General features: G+C 41.4%; 1 protein-coding gene across 11 annotated transcripts in view; it reads right to left on the reverse strand.

Moving 5' to 3' along the window:
- The window catches only part of si:ch211-272n13.3 (ankyrin repeat domain-containing protein 26), a 31761-nt gene extending 12181 nt beyond the window's left edge, over positions 1 to 19580 (reverse strand). For 3 of the 11 annotated variants that reach the window (XR_003040132.2, XM_025010222.2, XM_025010218.2), the window contains exons 1-30: positions 19519 to 19580; positions 18292 to 18604; positions 17701 to 17815; positions 17388 to 17561; positions 16284 to 16390; positions 16044 to 16181; positions 15775 to 15920; positions 15629 to 15655; positions 14618 to 14654; positions 14465 to 14534; positions 14329 to 14380; positions 11863 to 13946; positions 11486 to 11657; positions 10941 to 11002; positions 10725 to 10824; positions 10362 to 10448; positions 9915 to 9982; positions 9768 to 9834; positions 9644 to 9688; positions 9320 to 9331; positions 8787 to 9050; positions 8592 to 8690; positions 8437 to 8507; positions 5356 to 6174; positions 2431 to 2606; positions 1507 to 1689; positions 929 to 959; positions 697 to 838; positions 299 to 512; positions 4 to 187 (exon numbers count right to left, since the gene is read on the reverse strand). Coding sequence is in view for 10 of the 11 variants with exons in the window: in XM_025010222.2 (XP_024865990.1) it covers positions 4 to 187; positions 299 to 512; positions 697 to 838; positions 929 to 959; positions 1507 to 1689; positions 2431 to 2606; positions 5356 to 6174; positions 8437 to 8507; positions 8592 to 8690; positions 8787 to 9050; positions 9320 to 9331; positions 9644 to 9688; positions 9768 to 9834; positions 9915 to 9982; positions 10362 to 10448; positions 10725 to 10824; positions 10941 to 11002; positions 11486 to 11657; positions 11863 to 13946; positions 14329 to 14380; positions 14465 to 14534; positions 14618 to 14654; positions 15629 to 15655; positions 15775 to 15920; positions 16044 to 16181; positions 16284 to 16390; positions 17388 to 17561; positions 17701 to 17815; positions 18292 to 18491 (5946 nt within the window). In the remaining variant the exon portion in view is untranslated. Of the gene's footprint in view, positions 1 to 3; positions 188 to 298; positions 513 to 696; positions 839 to 928; positions 960 to 1506; positions 1690 to 2430; positions 2607 to 5355; positions 6175 to 8436; positions 8508 to 8591; positions 8691 to 8786; positions 9051 to 9319; positions 9332 to 9643; positions 9689 to 9767; positions 9835 to 9914; positions 9983 to 10361; positions 10449 to 10724; positions 10825 to 10940; positions 11003 to 11485; positions 11658 to 11862; positions 13947 to 14037; positions 14235 to 14328; positions 14381 to 14464; positions 14535 to 14617; positions 14655 to 15628; positions 15656 to 15774; positions 15921 to 16043; positions 16182 to 16283; positions 16391 to 17387; positions 17562 to 17700; positions 17816 to 18291; positions 18605 to 18813; positions 18958 to 19518 lie in introns of those variants that run through there. The other 8 variants (XM_017434794.3, XM_025010227.2, XM_025010219.2 and 5 more) reach the window with 8 other exon arrangements.
- Between the last annotated feature and the right edge of the window lie 5261 nt (positions 19581 to 24841).

Below are 24841 nucleotides of genomic sequence, written 5' to 3' on the forward strand. Positions count from 1 at the left end.
TGCCTGTTTCATGTTGCAGATCAGCGTTCTCATCTCCAACTCCAGGTTTCTGAGCGTGAGCTCCACTTTCTGTCTCTCCTGAACCTCCAGCTGATGCTGCTCCTCCGTCCTCCTCAGCTTGTCTCTGGTAGTGTTGTACATCATGTTGGCGTTGTGACGATTCTCCTGCTCTTGCTTCAGCTGAAATCTTTACCCACATCAAAACGCAATATAATAGATCCACATGACAGGCAGTAGATAAAAAACAATGCACCAAAAATGAGTGTTGTAGTTTTTCAAATAAGGCAGCAGTTCTCACTTGAGGTTTGTGATTTCAGTCTGTAACTCCAACTGGTTGCGCTCCAGTAGAGACTTTGCATCTTTAACTTCCTCCAGAGAGTTCTTCAGCTCCGTCCTCTCCATTTCCAGCTGCCTCACCTTGTCTGCCAGGTACCCACGGCGACTCCTTTCCTTTTGAATGGAGCGTTCATATTCGTGGAATATGTTCTGCAGTTTTGCTACGCTTGTTGTGTCTGTAAGATAAAAAAAAGGTCAAATTGATCTTCTGTGCCTCGTTACAACAAGAATCTATGCTTTTATTTGACTTTTAATCAACCTTTGGTTAAATAAAATCTGGATGTATAATTTGCAAGTAAATTTTATACATTCCTGACAATTACACAATCCCCTTATGTATTTGTACAAGCTCTAAAATACCCAAAGTGGCCGAGTCCAGCTTCTGAATAAGAAGGGATGCGTGACGGTAGCCAGAAGTGGGCGAGTCTGTGTCATCTGTGGCAGTGTCCGACGACTGCGTGAGCTCGTCAAAATCCTCTGCCACGTCCATTTCTTCAGGGTTCTGAATGTGGGAACAAAGCGTGACCGGTTTAGTTCAGAGTATTCCAACTTCTATCAGTCCATCCTGATGTGGCAAAATGTTTGTATTTACCTTGCTTTTCTGTAGTTCAGGTGTTGTGAACCTGATAAACAGCAACCACAATAAAAAAAAACAAAGAAAAACATCTGTTTGAAAGGTGATTGTGCGTCAGCTGAAAAAACCTGAACAGTTGCTGGAAGTGCAATGGTATAATGCAGTATACTATTAGAGTTTTGAGAACTCGTAGCCAAACATGCAACTCTTGCAGGGAAAACAAATTTTAAGAAGGAAAATCCCCAGCCTAAATCTCCCCCACCACCAGTATTGTTAAGTTTTGTTGTGGCTGAACACAAAGTGTATTTCTGTTCTGATTTACAGTGAATTTAACTTTTGTAGTATTTTAGTCTGTGTTCACATAAACCAGTAAGAAGGTTTATATATTATTTGATGTAAAAAGTACAAGTTTAAATAAAGTTAATCAATTAGATTAACAGACAAAGACCCATATTTCCTGTAAAGTGAACCGTTTCTCCATGAACTGACTTCCTGTTTAGGTAATACACTTTGCGTTCAGATTAATAATATCAGATTGGGTTAGTGACAGAGTGAGGATAAATTGATAACGTCAAAACGGCATACTGCATATATACCTTTCTTCATCGTCTGACACGTCACTTAAAGAGCTATCGTCAAACACAGAGAGAGGGTCTCCATTAACATGTGTGTTGGTCTGAGGGGCTCTGCTGGGCCGGGCCCCTCTGACCACCTGCGGCTTCTCTTGCTTCTTGCTATTGCAGCTCTGCTGGACTGGGAGATGCGACAGCGCTGGAGCTCTGTTGGAGGTACGGAGAGCAATAACTCTGACAGTCAGTGAACTGTGACGCAGGTGTCAAACTCTGGTCCTCGGGGGGCCACCGTCCCGCAGGATTCAGGTGGTCTCCACCTTTAAAACACTTGATTTAAATGGCCTGGCCATCGACAGGCTTCTGCAGAAGTTAATGACATGCTGAGGAACCATTTCAATCAGGTATATTGGAGCAGGGGACACTGACCACACGAGGACCAGAGTTTGACACTCCTGAAGCCTTTAGATCAGGGGTGTTAAACTCCAGGCCTCGAGGGCCTCTGTCCTGGAGGTTTTAGGTTTTTCTGCTCCAACACACCTGATTCAAAAGGTTTAATTACTTCCTCACCAAATCATCAAGTTCTTGAGGAGCATGGCAACAAGTCATCCATTTAAAGCAGATGTTTGAAAGCAAGAACACATCTAAAACAAGCAGGAGAGCGGCCCCCGAGGAATGGAGTTTGACACCCCTGCTTTAGAGGTAATGTAGAAGAAAGATCTTATGAGAGTACACAAAAAGATTTTCAACTTGGTTTCCTCCTCTGAAAGCATCTTTAAGGACAAAATCTAACTACAAGAACAAGACTGTGAAGTTCTTTATCAGCTAACCACACAAACACGTTTATCTAAATAGAGGATTGAAAGAACTAGTTAAAATTGACAAAACAAAAGTGTTTTCCTCTCTGAAAGTAAACATCGGGGTCTAAATGTACAGAAGCAAACCACGTACCTTTGGGCAGCAACGGGCTGCTCCTCCTGATGAATTCCTGCTGGTTGATTTGACAGGTAACCTGATCCCGTCTCAGCTCTCTTAGAGCCAACGTCTTCCACCGATGTTCCACCACCATCCAGCAAAGAACTTGATTTCTGACCCCTCATCGCAGTGTTCGCCTCTTCATTGCCAACCTGAAAGACAAGAGTAAATACAGTATTCGTTTACCTGGATTTGAAACATTTGATCCAACTGAGACACATCCAGGCCAGGCTTCTGAGATGCATTTTAAAGCTGTGTTTGTACACGCTGTCATACATAATTTAGTGCCACTCCTCCCGCTGGAGACCTAACACCTTAGTGTTCCTCTCTAGAGTCCATTCTACAACAATAGCCACTGGATTTCTTAGTTCTTGACAAAGGTGGTAAAATACCTGCTGCATTCTCAATGATTACACAGAGAAACTGATTTAAATGGCAAAAAGACAAAGAGCATTCATTGTAAATTTAAATTCAGAGTTACATTGTAAGGATTTCTATCTTAAATGATCATTTATAGAAGTAACATGTTATTTAAATGACCTCTGCTGTGACTTTTACAGACATTGTCATTCTCTTTGTTAATTATTTGTGCACACAAAAACAGCACACACTGAACACACTGACTGAAATGCAAAAACTCAAGAGGCCGGCCAGACTTACTCTCTTCCACAGAATTCTGTATTATAAAGCATGCCTACACGTAAAGGTTAAAAGAAACCAAACAAACACACAGGCACAAAAGCATGGCTTTAAAATGGAAAAAAAACCAAAAAACAACACAAGATATAAACAAAAAAATAACTCAAAAAGACAAAAAAAACACTTAACATATCAGCACTTCTTTTTAATGGGTCAAAGAAGGCTACGATTTACTCAGCTTTTACACAAACAAATGTAGACATACATGCAAAGATCATAAAACACAAGTCTCTGTAAAGGGGTAGACAAAAGAGAACATCTGATGATCTGAAACTAGATGCCAATCAGCAACATTTTAACACAAATTTTAAAAAGGTACTAGAAAGTAGTGCAAACTAAACAAAATACTTCAACTAATCTTAAACCTTTACCCTGTATGAAACAATCTGTCTAAAATATCTCCAAAACTAAAGGGTTAAAGGTCTCTTTTAACCCCTTCGTCCCTAGTTTGGATTGATCTTGTTGGCAGAAGTGCTGCTGCCCCTGGTAGTGATGGAGGGGTTAATAGCTAACACTTCAGAATTTCACAGCTTTTTATCTCTAAGTCCTCAACAAGTTCATTTAAAATTGAAGACTTTTGTGCAACATGGACTCTAGTCAGCTCCTGTGGTTTAAAGGTCGGTGAGAAACGTTGTCTGTTCGTACGGGCCTTGAATGTCAGGCACACATGCTCAATTTTGCCACACGATGAGGTCGATCCGTACTTTTAAATCACAGTCATCAGATCAAGTGGAAGAGCTTCCAACACGAGTCTTTCTTTTGAAAATGGAAATAATTTATGAAACGGCCTGCAGCACACATGTATATGAAGGTGCTCTTTTTCCACAGAGAGGAGCAGATCGGTATGTCTCTGTGTTTAAGTGTGTTATTAGTGAAATAAATAGCTTTTTTTGTCTGTCACTCTCTCATTGTCACTGTTCACACATCTGTGGGATGTGTGTGAAAACGCACCGGCTACTTTTCACCTGTGATCTTTGTTAATAGAGTCATTGATTAGGAATGATTATCATTGGTAAAACCAACTGTTTTATAAGTGATGACCAGGATAAAAAGTAAAAACAAGTAAATAAACTACCCTGGCACAAGAGCGCAGTTTGAGACAGCGGTGCAGAGGCAAACTTGTGGTGTAAGCGGGAGATGGTCAGTAAAGCAAACGATTCAAGTAACGCAGTTAACAACAAACTTTACTTTGAGGGGAAACAAAGGAGGAATTTCGTGTGACCTGTGTGTCTGCAGAGATTATGTGACGACCGTGTCTGGGCGATATTATATCCAGAAACTAAAACAATGACCTTGACAGGCAGCCACAGGCCCGGATTATTTTTTCTTCCGTTATTTCAGGGATGTTCATATGAACAGAGAAGGTCATTTCTCTTCTTCTCTGCCTGCATTTTCTCCACATGGTGACCTGCCATCTGTGCGCCGTGCTCTTGCAAACTGCAGCTGCCTTCGAGATACGCAAATGAATGACAGACATGCTACGCGTGCAATTGTTTGTCTGTATGTCAAAGGTTTTGTTTGTGCCTCGGTCTGTCTCTAGACAGCGAAAGAAGGAGAGCGATAGAGAGAGACGTCAGTGTCTGTTGGGACCAGATGACGGCCCGGGTAGGCCAATGGCCCCCTGGCCCCCACTGTGTTCCGGTGCCTATGGTCGTGATTCATCAATCAATACTGACTCTTCAGGAGGAAGAACAGTGATTGAGGTGCCTTAGCCTTGTGGTTTTTGCTTTGGTTGTTGTTGGCATTTATTACGAGCACTTTCGTCACCAAATATAAAACAGCTTTATATCAATTAAACCATCAGAGCCTCAGCTTTTCAGTTGTGTCTACCCAATTTTACAAAGATATTGTGCACACAACAAAGTTATGCTGAAGAACAAAAACAAGAGACACCAGCAGATGGTTGACATGAGGTTAAAGTTGGTTAAAGTGAAACAAATGCAAACACAAATCATCTAAACAGAATAAAACATGGACTTAAAAAGTTACCATGTGGAAAAATAAACAAGAACAATAAATCACGTTAGACTTGCTTAGCATACAACATATGGGGAAAGAAGAAAATGAAGACGTATGAAAGGAGAAAAGGAGAGAGATTAAATTGGAAAGAGTCTTTAAAAGAGGTGATCATCCTCTGCTTCTTTCTTGAGCAGGGCCTTTTGTTGCTTTAAAATCAAGGAATGTAACCCTCTGCATCCCTACCTCAAGTTTAAACCTTTTCCTGTCCTCCTCCAGCTCTTCAGAGACATCTGGCCATCTGCTTTGCTGGGACAGCTGAGACACAGGAAAGTCCTCGAGCTCGTCTCCTGAACCCACATTGTTCACGTCAGCTTCACTCAGATCACCAGGTGTACCTCGAAAAACCGGGACCACAGCTTGCTTGGTCTCGTCTTTTAGGAGCGAGCCCCGGTAATCAGAACGCACGGGAACACCGTCATCGTCGAATGAGGTTTCGGTGTCATGATTAATGCCCTTTTCACTTTCTGGGAGTGGCTCGTCGAGCTGCGGTGAAGCGGACCTCGGAGCGTCAGCGCTGAGTAGATCTGAGTCCCGATGGATGCTGCGGTCACGAGAAGGCTGCATCCTCTCCTCGCATAAAGAGTCATCAGGTGACTCGGCTGCAGAGTCCTCCTGTCCGGACTCCCGCTGCTCAGGAATGGGGAGGAGAACGGTGCTTCTTGCTCTGGCTGCCGGTCGAACTATAACCTCTCCTTCTTCTTCTTCTTCATCACTCGAATCTTCTTCTGCAGATGTAGCTTCGTCTTCTGTGGCGCTTTCCGCTGGTCGCCTCGATTGAAAAAGCTCACCGAACTTTTCTTTTAATTCGCCAGCGACATTTTTAAAGGTGGACTTTACTTCCCTTTTCTCCACTTCCACCCAAAGTTTCTCATAACGCTTCTCCCATGGTGCATCTCCATCGTGCGTGTCTTCAGGACGACCCTGACTTCTAAAGTCGGTATTTCCTTCAGAGCCAGAGTTAAATAAATCTAACTCACGTCTATAAACTGCATCATCTTTCTCCTTTGATGACATTAGTGGACGAGGGAAAACAAAACAAAAAGGACAAAAAATGCAAAACACAATACTTAAACAAACACAGAGACATAACGACAATACATTCTGAAACTTCTTATGTATATTATACCAAGTAACATCAATATGTGACAATCTTTGTTTTTGTATAAACCAGTCGTAACTACAGTAACTGCAACTATCCGTCAACAGGGTCCCACACATGCAACAGTATTTATTTGTAATCCAAAAGTTTTGTTTTTTGGTGGGGTAACAGATAAACGTACAGATACATGCATATAAACCCACTTTGCAAAGGTCTTGACACTCATAATTTCTTTAAATTTTGTTACCATGGAGCCACTTTTTATCTTTGAATCTTTTTTCAGTACTCGCTTTTCAAGTAATTTTATTTTATTAGGATTAGATTAGAATTTTTTGGTATTTTTCTGAAGCATTTTTCATTTTGGTCCTCACTACTTATGTACCTGATTTGAGGGAAAAGTTGTTGTTTTTTTGTTTATAAGGCAAATAAGTCTGAAAAGGCACCTAAACTCAAGGGATAAATCAATGTTTTGTCTACACATACCAGCCATTTTATCAATGACTCCCTTTTAAACAGTATGCTTTAATTTGCTGCTTCTACAGATATTTTTTTTAAGATCTAACAGTTGGACTGGCACATAGCAGTGATTTTTGCACCAACAAAGTGCAAAAATAACAAATAACTTTCACTCAAAAACTTACATATACATGAAGATGAACAAGCGAAGGACCATGCATCTGTTACGATAGGGACACTCCTTGTAATATACAAAAAATAAAAGAGATTAACAAGCGCTCTGGTCAAAACCAGCAACGTGTCACCCCACAAAATGTGACTCCAAAAGGAGTTTCACCGAGTTCCTTATAACTGTTGCATAAAACCACAAGACAAAAAGGTTCAAAACAAGACAAAACCACTTTTACTCTGAAGCCTCAAACCCAACACGACCTTCAGAAGTCACATCATTAGATAAAAAAATAATCCATATGTAGGCAAAGTAAGTGTCAAAGGATCTCGGTATACAGTATACACGTCTGACTACATATACACACAACATTTGCTGTTTTTCATCATTTAACTTCATTAACCTGAAGTAATCTTTGTAGATTTATTACTTATAATCAAAGTAAAAATCCAGTTAAATTAATCCATGTTGTAAAGCAACAAAATAGAAAGATAACCAAGAAGGATGAATACATTTCTAACTCTCTGTAAATAGAGGGATTGTATTTATATTTATCAGTCCAATGGTTTAAAGCGTCTGCTCCTCAGACAGCAGGTGGTGCTCCAAGACAAGCTTAAAAAAAAGGCGATGTGGCACAAAAACCACAGATTTCAGTTCACTTTTATCGTCTGCCTCTTGGTGCACACTTCCAGTAATGTTTGCAGCGTTGATTTTATTACCGAGGCCACACTCGGCCTCAAACTGAATGAAAATGATAATTATCTCTCTGTTGGTTCAAAGACTGTTGTCATTTTCTATCAGTGCACCATAATGTATTGCAATGTAAACAATGGTGGACGACAAGCAGAGAGAGAGAATTTTACTATAATGAAAACAAGCATAAGCAATGTAATTATATAGGCAACATTAATGTTAGTATAATAAGCTACACAAATAACAAGGCATTGTTTGTAGTATTAACTAAAAAATTCAAAAACAAGTTATGTAGTAACTAAGTGCCTAAAGGTACAATTTAAAGACACAGCACGGATTAATCCTTCAAGTTTTGTGCTTTTTTTATGCCTGGGTGATTTTTAGGTCAACTTTGAAAACAATGACTGGAATCGAAAATCGGGAAAAAGCTTAAGTCTAAATTAAATAAAGCCTTTTTTTCCAAAGACCATTTTAAAAGATTACTAGAGAGGCTGGGTTCTTGAAAGCAAAATGTAAAGAAATGAGGGAGGGTTCAAGACTTTTGCACAGTACAGGAGTCACAATTAGCCAGAAAGACAAAAAAAAAAAACAACTTGTTGTTGTCTTATTCAAAATGTTACAAGATGTTGATTTTTTTGTTTGTTTTTTTTAATTAATGGGGTCGGCTCCGTCATCTTTAAAGAAGCCCATCCACAGAAGGACTTGGTAAAATATTCCTCAAAACAGAACTCCCTAATATATTCTATGTTTAAAAAAGTATGTGTGCCTAACTAATAGCCGAGACAAAAATTATTAGAAATAACTTAGAATTAGTAACAGGGGGTCTTGTTATATTGATTTTCCTCACCTCTTGTTGCTGCTCATTGAACTCCATGCTACCATTAGTGTCTTTTGCCATCAGTGAAAGCTCAGGGGAACCTGAGAGGAGACAGAGTCATTACCCCGGGGCACTGGACTCATGGATACATAAAGGTTATTTTAACCAAACATCATTAACTTTACCTGGTTCAACCACTGCTGGAGGCTCAGCTAGATTTCGCTGCTGATTGTCATCTGGAGATGTTTGGCACGGGGATGCTACCTTATCAGTTTCCCAATCTACTTTGAAGGAGAGCGGAGAAAGAAACCAACCCCTCTAGGTTAATCCTGTAAGCTGTGTTGGAGAGCTACACATACACAACTACAGGACGTCTTTACCTTCTTTGCTCTCTTCTTCCTGAAGTCCCATCTTTCTTGGGCAAGGCTGTGGCTGAGGAGCAGATTTAGAGGGTGCGCTCGGCAGTTTGTCAGAACTGCTGCTCTTTTGAGGCGTTGACGGAGCTGCAGGAGCGGCATCGCCTTCCTGCTCGTTGCCGGATACTTTAGAGTCTTCTGGAAACTCCTCAATCCCAGGGGAGGCCATTCTGCGACCGGGCAAGGTTCTCTTACTGGTAGTGCTGGCCGAATCCCAGTCTGAGGCATCTGACAAACATATAAAACTCAACATCGCTAAACAAAAACATGACAAATACGTTGCTGAGAGTGAAAGTTCTGCTTATATTATGGCAACCATTACAGCCCCATTCCTTGAGTGCATACACCTCAGTTAAACGAGACACTGATGGCCATGGAAAAGATCTGGGAAAGGCTTTTTCACTACGGCATTCTATTAAGCAGGTGTCTAAAAGGAGATAACTACAGCTTCAAGAGTAAACAATGAATCTGTCCCAGGCTTCTTTACGGTTACTGACCTGCTTTTTGAGCTTCAAAATGTGTCATAACATAAGGAAAAACAGAGTGGAAAAGTTAGGGGTGCAAAACAAATGTCTTCAACCCAAACTGCAAACTGTAAAACCAGCCGTTTGATTGACTGGCAGGCTAAAAACAATCAGAACAAAAAACAGCTCCGAAGGTTGAAACTTTTGAGATTTTATGAGCGATCTCGTTATTCGATAGCTAACTAAAAGCAACGATGTTCATCAGGCCTGGTGACAAAGGTTATAAGGGGAGAAGAAAATAGTTTTTTTTTTTTTAAATCAGATAGTGACAGCTGAGACTGAATTAATAAATCTCACCTTCAAGATCATCAACATCCCCCAAACTGAGCTCCTCCATGAGGTCTGTCGAGTCGAAACAATGCACAACATTAAGTTTACCACTTTTTCTAAACATATTTGAATTTTTTCGCTTTTATTCTACCTCTCTGGTCGACTTTCCCTTCAAGTTTACTCAGCACGTTAAGCCGTTCCCAGTTCGCCTTCTCGTTCTAGAAGGAAAAAATAAATAAACACAATGCTAACTGTTGCTCATTCTGAGATGTTACCTATCATAAGAGGACGAGCCTACCTCTTTCTGTGGAGTGTCGGCTTTTCCAGCGGGTTCGCCTCCGTTTTCATCTTTCCCGTTGCTTCCAGCTGGAGGAGGTAAGACACGTTTGGTACAAGTTTCTCTGTTTAAAAACAGCATCCTGTGTTGGGCGGAGGAGCGCCGTAAGGAGCATTCCCATGCAAATGAGCTTGAGGTCGGCGTGAACATACAGCGCATGCCTTCGCAGATGTCGAGCGTATAAAATTGGATGTAAAATTGCGTCGAGACACAACTTCGACATTAGCGGAGGTTAGTGGAATTTGAACCGAAATCTTTAAAAAAAACAACAACAAAAAAAAAACGAGCAAGTGAGCCGTAGACGGCGGTGCCGGGCAGCAGGCAGGATGGAGCGGTGCATGCATTCATTCCAACAATGAGGTGACGGTGAGGCCTCTGGTTAGCTCGGAGTCAAATCATCAGTCATACCCTCTCTCTGGCTGCTTTGTGGCCTGCCTATCTCTGCCATCCTACTGCCTCCCCTCCCTCTTAAAAAAGAAGGAATGTAAAACATGTCTACAAAGAAAAGCAACAAGCCGTTGGAAAACCTGATTTCAACAATAAAACTGTCACATTTTACATTCAGCGTCAAAGAACAAGAAGCTACGATTGCATATTCCAGATAAGGCATTTATGGATGCAATAAAGCACTGTTATTTTTAGTTATTTTTTAAATTTTACAAATACATAAGGTCACACTGTTTCCACTGCATGAAATGGTGCCTGTGATGACTTGGTTGTATCAGAAAACACGAGCCGTTTCCGACACGCAGACGATGAAAATGGACTTACGTTCTTCGAGCGGCGCTTCAGTGGAGGACATTTCCCGTTGATCCCGGCTGTGAAAGTCTTGATTCTCTTTATGTGGCGTGTTGGCATTTTCCGAGTTCGACTTTTAAAAACAAACAAACAAAAACAAAGACATCGGTGTCCCAGAAACTGAAAGCAAATGTTGACTAATGAATATTTAGTTTTTGTTTTTTTTTGACATCGGTAGCTTTGGCGTACCTCGGAGTCCCACGACTCGGGTTCTTCTTCACCTCCTTCCAGACCCAGCTCAGACAGGAAATCTGTTCAGGCAAAAAATGCTTTACTTGACAATCTCTTAAAAATTACGTTGAGGTTTGAAGCTTTAAAAAAAAAACTAGCAGATTTTGTTTTTTGATTTAGCATTTTTATATCTGAATAATATTTAATTTAAGAAAAAATAGAGCTTGTGTGTCTGAATGTGGCAACCTAAATAAGTCCTTCAGTCTGTATTTTTTTTGTCGACTCCTGACGAGGAATAATACAGTTGAGAAAAAAAATAAAGACATTACATGACTTCAAATTTATTTGATTTTGTTGAGAAGGTGAATACTTAACAACCTTGTGAAAGTAGCTTCCCTATTTTCCAAAAGTAGGACTGAGAAACAGCCTTTAAATGTATTTATTTATTGATCAAACAAAGAAAATATGGAGTAATAGTCTGTGAGGAAAGCAAAGTTCAGGTTTTAAGACTTTTTCTTTGAACAAGCAGCGGTAATGTTCGCTCTGAACAAACTGATTCGTACCTCTTTTCTTTTCTTTAACGACTCCTGCCTCAGGAACAGGTGAAGTGGCCTCAGGAGACCCTCCACTACCTTCAGACTGATTATTCTCATCAGACATGTCTCCTTCCTCTTCCTCCTCGACCTGCCCCTCTTCTCCGCCATCCTCATCCTCATCTTCAGCGGAATCGTCTTTCTGTTAAAGTAAATAAATCAAATAAAACTACATATTTATAATAATCAACCTAAAAATAAAAAAAGGGATTATTGAGCTTTTGGGTCCACAAGCACTTCTAACAAATGAAAAGCTCTGACCAAAGAGGAAGCGTAGAATAAAAATAAAAGGATGCCAACTAAAACCGGACTACTTTACAAACTACAACAGGCCATCCCTGTTTTACCTGAGGGTCTTCAGAGTCTCTGAGCTCAGGCCATTTCATGTCTGTTCTCTCAGCTTCATCGGGCGGGTTCACATCAACGTCATCGATGTCGGTCTGAGGCAACGCTTCATCGGACAATGCGTCATCATCTTTGGGAGGCGGACTGGAACGCGCATATGTACTTATTTGTCCTTCACAGGACTCTCTTGTTTTGGTACCAACTGGTATTTTGTTTTCCAGCGGAACGTATGACGTTAACCTGGCGTCATCGCCATCCACGCGCAGACGCCTGTCAGTGAGGTTTCCAGAATCTTCTCGCTCACTGAGCGTTCCGGCTGTGGCGCTGGCAAAGTCGTACTGGAGCTTTTGATGCGTGCTGTCGGAGTCCTCGCTCCACTCGTCGTCCTTGCTCAGACTACATCTTTTTGGAACCACCAGCTTGTCATCGTTTGACTTTTCATCAATGATAGAATGTGGAATGACTTCATTGTCACCGTCACTCTCGATATTGTCTGCTTTTGCTTTTTCTGCTTTCTTGGCTACTGCAACCTTGGGCCTCGAACTCAGTGATGGCAGATTGCCTCTAGAAAGGGGTGTTGCCTCTCTTTTCCTTTGCTTTTCTGACTCAACACTTTCATCTTCATCATCCCAACTATTACCCTCTTTATCGTTCTCTGAGTCTGACTTTCCTTCCATCTGTGACGACTGAGCCACTGACTCTGCATGGTCGTTGTCGTCATCATCTTCAGGCCCTGTTGACACCACAGGAGAGGGGTCATTTGACTCTTTCTCAACACTTTCTTTATCCTCTTCTTCCCAGGAGCCTTCTTGTTCCTGTTTGGTCATTGTTTCTGGGGCAATACTTGATTTTAAATCTGAGGACATCGCTTCACATTTAGTGGTAGACCCAATATCATGCCGGTCATGCCGGTCATCCCGCTCCGATTCCTCAACACTGGGTTTGGTTTTGGGCTGAGGGCAGCCTGTTACACTATCTGTACACGATCTCTCTTCGTTCAAAACGAGCCGAGGGGAGACGCATTTTGTAGGTGATGCAACAGGTAATGAAGAGTCCCATGATGAGTCTGGTTGTTCGTCATTAGGAAGCACCGCATCTTTAGAATGCTGGGTCTGAAAACCAGATTCTTGTTTAGAAACGTTCCTGTTATTCTCACTCTCTTTGGGTACGTCGGTGCCACTGCCCTCTAGCGAGGAGCCCCACGAGGACCTATGCTTCTCTTCTTGCTTTCTATTTGAGCCTGCAACGTCATCTGCATCAGACAGACTATCTGTATTCTCTGAACCAACCTTAGCTACCAAATGTCTCTGAAAAGCGATCAGGGTGCTGTGACCCGATCCTCCTGTTTTGTTTTTTACGTCATCATCACTGTCACTCCACACTTTAGCGTCAATGTCTTCATTATCACTCCAGGAGTGACCGTGGTCTTTTTCCGTTTCTCTTTCAAACTCCTCCTCTTTAACCTCTCTGGGTGATTGATGTACGAGCGGCATAGGGACCTCTGTTGAACCTTGGTTTGAAATGATTTTTTGATTTGACGTTAAGCATTCCTTAGCAAGGCTTTCTTCGTCATCAGAAAATGTAGATTCAACCCTAATGGCCGACACAACGCAGTCCTCCACAACATCTAATGTTGCTGGCGTAGCAGCATTTGCTGTAACAGCTGGGCAGCCGAGGTCAGTGTTTTCAGGCTCGGATTTGGCGTTTTCCTCAGAAGTGCCATCCTTCTCGTGTTCACCCCTGAGAGAAGTTCCAGCTTTCTGAGTATCAGCACTGAGGCTAATCTTAGGAACATCAGCTATAGAAGATTTCTGTGCATCTTCAAAGTCACAGCTGGCATCTTCCTCCTCCTCAGATTCATCTTCTTCTTCATTCTCTTCCTCTGCATCACTTTCTTCATCTTCATTACCCTCATCTTCCTCTTCCTCCTCCTCATTATCATCATCATCATCATCATTATCATCCTCCCCTTCTTCATTATCCTCTTCCTCTTCAGAGTCCTCTCCTGCTGAGCTTTCCTCCTGAGAGTCGATCCTTTTATTACCTTCTGAGTGTTTTCCTTCCTCACTCCCAGCTGAACTATCTCCTTGTTTTTGGCGTTAGAGGGAAGGAAAAAAACAGAAAAGAAAGGGAGAAAAGGTTGTCAGAAAATGCAACAAAGCTTGGTGACATTTTACCTTTCTGTGGTTTGGAAGGGGAGTGGAAGTCATCTGGGGTGCTTTGGGAAAGGAGGAAATTGCAGGGGGATCTACTGGGCGCTGCAGAGATTTGCTGGAGGTTGAAGCCTTTGGAATGGACGGGATTCTTTGGACTCTACTTTCATTTTCTGGCTCTGATTCGGTGCCACTTGAGGAAGTGTCAGGTAGTGCGGAGGCTACGAAGCAGGGAGGGATAACTGATTACTAACAACTACAAACTATGGCAGAACTAATAGTGTAAGAAATAAAGGCTCGGGAGATTTTTGTTACCTTCTCCTTTTGTAGATCCAAACATTCTGGTTATGTTGACTTGTAGTGGTTTCTAAAATTCAGAAGAAGAAACAAAGATCAGACTGAAATTTAAGATCCAATATAAGCTACAAAAGACGAACTGAGGCGCTCTGACCTTTTCATTTAAAACGGATTCATCCTCATCTTCCGATGAAGGCCATTCATCAGCAGCACTTTTTGAAACTCTGATGAGGAAAAAGAAATGCTTACAGCTGGAAAGTCATTTGTCCAATGAAATTGTAGCATGAAGTAAGATAATCGTGCTCACCGACTGACTGACTCTGACTGGGAATTGTCCTCTAAATCTGCGACGAAGTAAACAAACATTTTCAAATTATTATATCTCGATCAATTTCAGCAAAGCACAACTTATTCCAAATTGACAAATGTCAAGCATAAGATCTTCATCTTAGACTTAAAAAACAGAACAAGCATCGTCACCATGACACCACAAACTAGGGAGCAAGAAATTCACTTTTTCTTATAGCACTTTGTTGAAAACAGGAGGATTAAAGCTGCTTTTACACAGAATGTGGTGGGTGCTGTGCTCTGCTTCCAAACCTTTTAATGTCTAGGCTTTGTACAACAACAGAACGTATTGCGTCTGCGTTGCATCGAGTTGCGTTCAGAGAATGGTGGAGTGGGTGCCGAGAAAGAATAAATTTAACTTGGGCACAGAGCTTTAGGACAACACCTTCACACATCCAATCAAGGGGATGTGATCAAGAGTGTGATTAACTCAGGCACAAGTTACACAGACAAATTGGATTTTGTGTCTGTGCGTGCAGATCACTGTGAACTGCTTACTTTAACCTTGAAACCACCTGGAGCCTGAAGTTGGTTTTAATTTTTCTTCAGTCTCTGTGGGATTCTCCCTAAAACCCTAAAACGCCATCAGCTTGTACTCAGACTATAAGCAGTTGTATGGGTCCAGCTCCTGAACAAACAAACCTTTCTAACTTTGATGTTACTCCTAAACCCCTCAGCTTCTGTTCACCCCCTCCCTTCTCCTCCTCATCAGTGAAAGTAATACCAGAGCTTTCATCTGACAGATCGACAGATGCATGCTACATTCGAGCCAGCATATGAAAAGAGCTGGCTTCTTCCTGCAAACCATCTCTAAACCTGGGCACCGTGTGTTCCCCTTCCCCCTGCTCTGTGCGCTACACCACATCCTACGTAAAAGCAGCTTAATATGCATCCTTAGGGACTGCTGATCATCTTTACTGGAAACAAAGTGACACTGATTTTACTAACAAGTTTCATCTAAGCATAGTACCTCCCCCTGCTTCATTTGCTCCATGCTCTAGATCCAGTCAAGAGGTCATGCATGAGGAATAAATAAAACGACCCAAGTCAGTCATGAACAGTTACAATCGTAATCATTGTTATTCACCGTCATAAAACAAATGAAAAACAGCCTACCATCTTTATCAATGGCTGGTCCTCCCAAAGAGAAGCCTGCTTCAACGTCATGGGAAGGACTGCCCAGCATTTTCTTCTTCTTACTCGGACCTTGGCGCGATACGTTGGTCTTCTGGGTGCTGTGCTCGATGATTAGGTGGGAGCAACTGCAAAAGTGACAGGACAGGGGAAATGTCACAGCTCCGAAAACACACCAAAAACCACCAGAAAAGGTCTGTGTTCCCCTCACACACCACTAAACCATAAACCACGCAGGAATCATTACTTACAGATGATGGCCATTAATCGCTGCGTAGTCATCAGCTGACCATCCTTTGGTATCTTTGAGTGTGACGTCAGCATCAAACTGCAAGAGAAGCTTCACCATATTGATTTGTTCGTTGCCAGCAGCTAACATTAATGGGGACCTGGAGATAGAATCAGTGACATCAAGTGTAAACAATAACCAGTTTTGTTTTAATATATATTTTTAAACATGTACATTAAAAAATTTGTCACTTGATACTAGCCTTTGGTCTTGGTCTAGAGAATTCACATCAGCCGACTCTTTGAGGAGAAACTCAGTCATCTCCATGTGGTCTTCGCGGACTGCTACAGTCAAGGGTGTGAACCCCTCCTGAATCACACAACAACATTCCTTCTTTACAAGATTCGTACTGTACAACACACACACACACTTTTGAAATAAATATATAGCAGCATGTACGCAGTGTGAAACTACTGTTAAAGTGTCTGCTGTGTCAGATTGCATGTCTGACTAAAAACCCGTGGAGTACAACAAATTTTTCTTGGCTGCACTGGTGCACAAAACAGTTCACATGTTTTCCCCTTGCAACTGTATCTGTTTTTTTCTGCTCAAGCATGAATGAACATCAAGGCCCGACCCAATCAAAGGCAGAGGAAGGGCAGATGTTTTCCTCCGATCAGCTCCGACCCTCTAGACAGATGCAGTTATGTATTTAAAACCATGTCTTGTAGTGATTCGACTCAGTACGATGAGCAATAGCAAGATGAAGAGTAAAGAAAAATGGAATACTGCCCATACAGCATCGGAGGAAGTAAACATCCATCCATCTGTCTCCCCCCGCCCCAGGTCCCATTCCCAACCCAGCTGAGCTGACTGTGCATGAAAAGGCCAAAAATTATATTCATTTGAAAAAGCCTGGCCAAATTTCTGTAGTTCAGGCCGGACAAGACAGCCGATGTGATGTGCTGAATTAACTACAAAATTGTGTTTAAAGCCTGGCTGTAACAATGCTTTAGTCACTGGAGTGTCAACGATCTGAATTGAGATGTAAAAAAAAGTTAGGTGTACAAGTGCAATCAGTACAAATGGTTAGTCTGGAGCCTTGTGTATTCATATGAGTGGTTTAAGTCATTTATGGTGCAGAAACCAAGAGGCCCTTCCTTGAAACCTATGGCAAAGTTAGCTGCAATAAAAACTACTGAGATATATAGTAAGGATCTAATAAACACCGTCCAAAACCTTGCATTTTAGCTGGACTTATCATTCAAACCCATTTGATAACCTGAAGTTGTGTTTGTGTTGAATCGGAACGTCCTAATGTTTGGCGGAGAGCAGTAAAAAGTGGCAAGAAGGGAAACCCACTCACCTTGTTTTGAGCATTGATTTCAGCACCATGCTGCAACAACAGTACAGCTGTGGATATGGATGGGATGTTTGCTGCTAAATGGAGGGCTGTATTGCCGTTGATGTCCACAAGGTTTGGCTCAGCGTGATTTTCCAACAATATGCTCACGCAGCGCTCATGCTGACCCTGCACTGCCTGTTGAAAGGAAGAAATAAAGCCAATTCAGAGACAAGAGCGGGACCAAAGAGCTAGGAAGGCTGCATGAAAGGAAAAAAATGCAAATATGATTTCATTTGGATTCACTGTGTTTTGGAGGGTCAGGATCCAGGATTACCTTCATTAAGGCGGATCTATTTTGATTGTCACATAGGTTAAGCTTGGCTTTGCTGTCAACAAGGAACTGCACCACTTCGGCATGACCGTTTGCACAAGCAATATGGAGCGGAGTTCTGCGGAGTTAGAGAAGAGAGTTTCTCACATTACCATCCTTCGGGGGCACAGTTCAAAACTTTTACTGACCTTTTTACTGGGGCTTTAAAAAAAAAATTATGAACCTAGCTCTTACTTTGCTGAAAGCGTTCACGGGACCCTATTAAAATCATGCTCATCGTAATGGCATTTGTCTTCATTTCGCAACGCAATGACAAGGATTTGAAGCGCTTCTCTTACAGCGCTTCTGACACATGCTAAATGTACAAACGGTAATTAGATCCTTCCTTGAAACACAAGAAGAAAAGAAACACAGGGGTGTCATGCACATTCCCACTTGGCGCCGCAAACAATAAACAGCTTGTTCTTCACATTTAACATACAACACAACGTTTCTTGTGGCGTAGTTATAAAAATGCATGAATTTAAAACTTTAGCAAGAGAACAAAAACACAAAGATCGTTCACGGAGACTTCAGAGGATGCCTCTCACCCACCTGTTCTCCTTGTCAAGCTGATTGATATCATTTTTCTTAGCAAGCTGCTTTAGCTTGGCCAAATCCCCACTTAAAGCAGCCTTGTGGACCTTCCCCAGGTCCTTCTCTTTCAGGTCATAGCCGGCAGAAAGCACACTCCCACTGTCAGGGGTACCGGATTGGTGCTTCTTTTTCTTAGTGAAGCTAAAGATTTTCTTCATTGTACACGTTAGTCCAACATTGCTTTTGGAATCGCCACTACTTCCCACTCATCTGCTGCTGCTGCTGCTGCTGGGTGGAGGGTGGGGGGTCACCACGGGCGGCTCTGCCATCCCTGAAATAAGACGCAGAAAGCGGATTAGAAGAGGTGCCAGCACACGGTGGCGTCGATTGGTTATAAGAGCACCACATATGCTGATAATAGATGGATAACAGATACTCGATAACATACAGGCACGCGGCTTTTACGCGTTTACTTATTCGACTTCCTGAGTATATCGGGAGATGGAAGTGCAGCTGTCAGCGGTGCTAACTACAGCTCACCTTACTCCAGGACGTCCTCTGTCCTTCCGTAACGACAGCACCAGCAAAACACCTTAATGTTTCAGTCCCGTTGCGGTCACTACGCACACAAGCGGCTCTTTACGCTAGCTAAGGTCAGCGGTGAATAATTAGCGTTTATAGCCTCTTTGTTGTTACCATGGTAACCCATTGCAAAAAAAATAATTATTAATATAGCAGTTTATTTTAATGAGCTACTGATTAGAATTACTATAAACAACCTGTCAGCATGTACAGAAAATAAATGTAGCTTTAATTAAAGAAGAATCTACGGTCAACACAGTGAGGATTAATTGTTGCCTAGCAACATAATCTAGCTTCGGACGGCTCCGTGCTACGCCTCCCACGCGTCGTCGTCACTTCGCCAACGATGCAAACCGCCACATTTAAAATGAACTGGCGCCGAAAGCCAAGCACAGCGGGGGTTGTTGTTTCTGACACCGGGACGCAGAAGGATTAATTCGCCAAAGCCTGAAAATTGCTCCAAAACGTTAAAACTGTACAAACTCACGCTGCTAACGCAATGCTAATTAGCTAACACCAAATTGAAACATGAGAACGATGCAAGGTTAATTAAAGTGCTAACCTAAAGAAGAATAAACACGACGTGCGCGATAATTTATTGGCTTAATTCATCATGAGAACGTGTGTGTAATTATTTTCACAACAGTATAATAACTCACTAACCTGTTGATTGTCAAGCACTTTCGTAGCATAAGCTAACAAAAATATGCTCACATAAAATTGCTAGGTTTCGGGGCGGGGGGGATGTTAAAGCAACCAATCAGAAACGATCTTGAGGTTCCGAGTGCTTTGGTTGACCAATAAGAAACTTAAATCTTTTAAGGTTGGTTTACAAGTCATTGATAGCTTTTTGTAGTAGCAAAGATTTGACCACACGATGGCGACATTTGTTATAAAATTTAATTTACGTTAACCAAGCTTTACGTTTCTTTCTTTTGTCGTCTCAATACATTATAACTCTAAGTTCATATACGTTTTTGAAACAGTAAATAATACACGTAATAAATAACCAAAGAAAGGTTCTGCTGCTCTGCCACGATTAAAGTCATAATCTACAGCTTTCGCTGCCAATTTGATATTTTACCTACAGAACCTCAATTGTAAAATTAACAGAATAATGATAAACGTTTTAAAAATGTGATCTTAATTTATAAAATGAATTTCATGTGTGTGTGTGCGTAACTAAATATTATATCCTCATCTGCACACAGTGAATTACACTATTTGTATAAATTTAAAGGCCTGGAATATATTTCTGTGGAGATTCATTTAAGCCATAAGAGATCCAAGTCAATTAGTGTTCTACGTAATATTAAAGTTCCCACATGGATGACTAAAACAAAATGCTATTTCACACCAAAAACCATGTGGCATTCATGTTGTACCAGAACTTAAAACGTTTTTTATATGAAACTAAAGGTGTTATGATGCTGCAATGAGCAGGACTTACTGGAAATGGGAGATCTCAGATTTCAGGGGAACCTTCCTGGTTAAATACAGGGGAAATTCAATCAATTACACTCACCAAATTGCCACATGGGTGTTCACTGTTGTCATGCTTTTTAAAATATTTTTTTTAAATTTGTGTTTGATTTTTTTAACAGAATAAGTTAATTGGTTAATAAGTTTGATGATCGGACACTAAGTGTCAGTTTATTTGTAATTTGCGCATCAGAAACCTTGCAGCTGTCAGCTTTGGGCTGTTGTACACGGGAAGAGAAGTCCACAGAACATTAACTGTAAGGGAACACACAAGAGTGTAATCTGATTATTGGAAATGTAACCTTTGTATCTAAATTGTTTGCCTCTAGAAAAGAATAGATCGTGACTGCAACTGATTGAAATGTAATTATCACCAAAAGCATGTTTGTGTGTGTGTGTAAGCGTGCATGTGTTTCTTTGTCTGGCATGTTAGCAAAGCATCTAATAAACCACTGGGCAGATTTTAATGAAACTCCCAGAGAGTAAACCACTGAATGTCCATCTACAACTGGTTAACTTTTGGAGTCAACCTGATTCAACATGGCCCCCACAGCTTATCCATTTTAGCCAACACAAAGATGGTTACAGCTTAGTTAAATCTACACATCCTGAGCTAAAATTTGTTACTGCAGTAGCTGAAAGAGGAATTAGCAACACAGGCTTTAGGGCCCCAACACATCTTGCAGCATCTTACAATCATGAGTGAGATTGTGCATAATGGGACGTGTCCTAAAGAACGAAAGCGACGTAGAAGGTCACAAAAATATGGTGGCCGACAGGTGAAAACGCGTTGCAAACACATGAACGATGCAAACTCCAAAACACAAAGAAACAAATGCAACAGAAAAACTGCTGCAATCACAGAAAACAGACAGAAGCAAAAACACACAACCAGGAAAACAAACGCAAAGGGAAAATGCTGCAAAGAGTAAACACTAAAACCCCTGAAAACACCAGCAAGTAAGAAACGCTGCAAAGTCGCTCCACAAAAAGGAAGTGCACCAAACCACCAGGACTCCAGATTGGACTCAGCGGTGCCTTCCTGCCGTTTGACCTGGTGCCGGCAGTGAGATGTGGGTCAGCCCACCTCCATGTGCTCCCTCCTCCTAAACACAGTGGCTTGCTTAGGGACCATCAACAAATTACCAAACCAATGACACTTGAAAAAGCCTCCATGTCATGTGAACCTCTGACCCAGAGTTAATATTGAATTATTTCATCAGACTGGACGTATAAGACATTTTTCTTTTGCATTTGTTTGTTTGTTTTTGTGTTTGTGTGTCTCAGAGTTTGCATCATTCAGGTATTTGCGGTGCGTTCGGCCACAGTACAAAAAGCTTTTTAGATTGGACAGAGTGAAAGTCAGAAGTGATTCCATATTAAAACAGACAGCCAACTAACTAGGTACAGAAATACGATAAGGGATGGCTGGTGTAGTTTACCATCTCTTGTGCTCGGTGGAACACAGACCTCTGGGAACAACATGCTTCTGGTTCCAGCAGAAGCTCGTCTGACCTTTTTAAGGGACATTTTTCATTTCAAATGCCAGACGCTGGGCATCACTGAACTATCCGCCAGTCTCAGTGGCAGCACATTGTCACGACAGCCTGCGCTCTCGCACGAGAAAACCAATTAAGAGGCAACAACACCAGGATTTATACATTTGACTGGGCAACAGTTTCGGCTGACGGTCCGTTCACCGAGCTGGCCTTCTGAAGAAAAGACTGCGTCGACAGACAGAGACATGGCATAAAACCTAGCCTTATTGTGTATTAAATTTGATAGATCTTAGCCCTGCTGGTCGCTGCGACCTGCAAGCAAACGATGGAATTCTCTCCGAGCCATTTCCCGGGATTAGTTTTCGTACGATACGCTGTGTTTCCGACGTCACACACGAAAGCTCCGCGCACCAGTAAATCCCCTCAAAGAATCCGGCCTGTAAATCACAGCGCATTGCTGTGAGGTCAGCACCGAACGTCTGCTCCCCTTCAAAGGAAAACCAAACCACTTCGGTCCGCCACTTAGATCGAGTTATCGTCGAAGGCAGGATGGTTAACGGCCTAAAAGTTGGTCAGGAAAAAGTCACTAAATCACAAATACCAAGCAGTCATACCAAGGAATGCATATCACCCAAACGCCTTTTATAAAAGACTTTTAAACGAAGATCTTCTTATAACAAAAAAAAATTAAGTTCTGGTCAAACCCTTAAAATTAAATAGAGTTCTGATGACGAGCTCTGTTCTTATTTGACCTCTGTCGTGTCGCAGCAAACCTTTTCTGTCAACAAGAGAATTCAAATAAAATCGAGAAAAAGAAAGTAATGGCCTTGCAAGCAGCCATGGCGTTATTGCCGCACTCCTGTTCTGTCTGCCACTTGTTTTGCTGGAACCAATTATCTGTCTCCCAGAGTTGTGGGTACAGCAGACACTGGGACATAAAAAGGTCCTTGCACTTATCGCTCTCTGGTCTGGTCTAAGCTGGGGTTGTTGGTTTTTTTTTTTTTTTTTGATGAGACACATCGAGGCTGTTTGCTGCCTCCGCTACACCTCCCGTTGCCGTCACATCTCTGAGGTCCTTGTCGAGCCCCTGTTAACTAAATCCTTTTTTTCTCTCACAGCGAGAGCTCGAAATCCTTTCGTGCTCATCCTTTGGGGAGGAAAAAGAAAACCCCGCGCTCTCACACCAGGCTTGTTTTCTGTAGCTGACTGTACCCCCTCCTGGAACACAAAAACATTCCTTTTGTTTAGTTTTACAGAAAAGGCTCACAGTAAAAATTCAATCTGTCTGACTTTTGAACTTGGATAATGGAAACTACACTGGGTCATGTTTGGCCCAATAAAGGTTTATGAAATTAAGATCAAATTGAGGGTCAAATGAAGAATAATGGCGGTTTTAGGACACTGTGAAACTAGGAAACTGTTAAAGGGATACTCTGGTGATTTTTAAGTGATGTTCTGTCCAACATTTATCAGTGCTTATCAATACTTAGTACCTTACCAGCCGTGACATTAGTCATAGCCAAACGAGGATCATTTTTCAAGCTCTTAAAGCAACTCTTTCTTTAAAACGACATACCGGTGTGAAAGCCCGCTGCATCGGCTAATAATAAACACTCTTGCTCGACACCGTTTGCTTAAATTTGTCGCTGTTTTTATGAGCCAACAACGTCCGCTGCGTGACGTCTAGTGTATAAATAAGACAGCCTACGCTCACGGTTGCGTACTAAAACAAACGTTGTTCGGTTCCGAAGAAAGCAACAAATTAAACAAACAGTGTCAGGCAAAAGCGTAGAGGTTTATTATCAGCTAAAGTGGCGTGATTTCACACCGGTGTGCCGTTTTTGAGAAAGAGTTGCTTTATAAACATAAAAAAATGATTTAAAAAATGGGCCCTCGTTTGGCTAGCTATTAGACTTTTGTGTTGTTCTCCACACTCCGTGCTCTGCGGCTGTTCTCACTGCTGCTAATGCACTTAATTATTGATAAGTGACAGAATATCACTTCAGACATGACTAGTTGACTTCAACGATTTAAGTTACGGCAGCAAAACATCCTGTTCAGGATTGGTCGGGTGTTCCTAAATAAACAATAAAGAAGAAACAAAACTAATTAAATACAAGACTCATTATTCAGCTCTTGTTTTTTTTAGTAAAATATATTGTTGTCTTGAGACATGATATAAACACTCCTCCCTATAAACCCCCTCTGATTAAAGTTGTATATATAAATATATAAAACATGTTATTAAAGACCTTAAGGAAAGTATTGCAATGTGGTCAGATTTAAGTATTGTTTTATTACAAAACCTGATTTTTTTTTCTTTTTGTAAATGATGTGGTTACCTAAATGTCACACTATGCCCGTTTCCTCTTTTTTTTCCCCCCAAGAAGTGACCTTTCATTCTTCTTATTTTATTCGATCCAATAAAGATGCAAAATATCAAGAGCTATTGCAGCATCTCAGAGGCCTGCGTCTCTTCAAAGCAGGAACTCACAGAAGGAAATGGTTCACGCTGAATGCGGGATTAAAAATAAAATTTATGGATATAGAAAATTCTCTTTATTGCTTCAGTTTCTTGTCCAAGATTCAAGCAGTGCACACAGGCTTGCTGTGACTTTGAGGTTGTTGCAGTGAGTGCTGGTGGAAATTTTTAACTACCCACTTTTAGGTCAAATCCCAGTTTTTATTATTAAGTCAAAGTCACAAGGAGTAATTGTTAATCCATCCATCCAATTGACGTTAACAGTGTTTTGGCGAGCCACAGTAACATTCATGCAGGACACAATGCAGTCACAGGAAACACTATTGCTTTAAGAAGAAACAATTATATTTAGAAAAAGAACCTGATAGTTAAATAAAAACAGGTACATGTATTCATGGTTGGGTGTCTGTTTCACAGCAGGCTGGGACATGTGATTACTGAACAAATTCATTCTGTATTTGAGAATTGCTTGGGTATTTTTTGGTTTCATTTTAATAAATTTGTTATACATTTAATAAACTAT

This window comes from Kryptolebias marmoratus, linkage group LG11, assembly GCF_001649575.2.
Source record: "Kryptolebias marmoratus isolate JLee-2015 linkage group LG11, ASM164957v2, whole genome shotgun sequence".
NCBI lineage: Eukaryota > Metazoa > Chordata > Actinopteri > Cyprinodontiformes > Rivulidae > Kryptolebias > Kryptolebias marmoratus.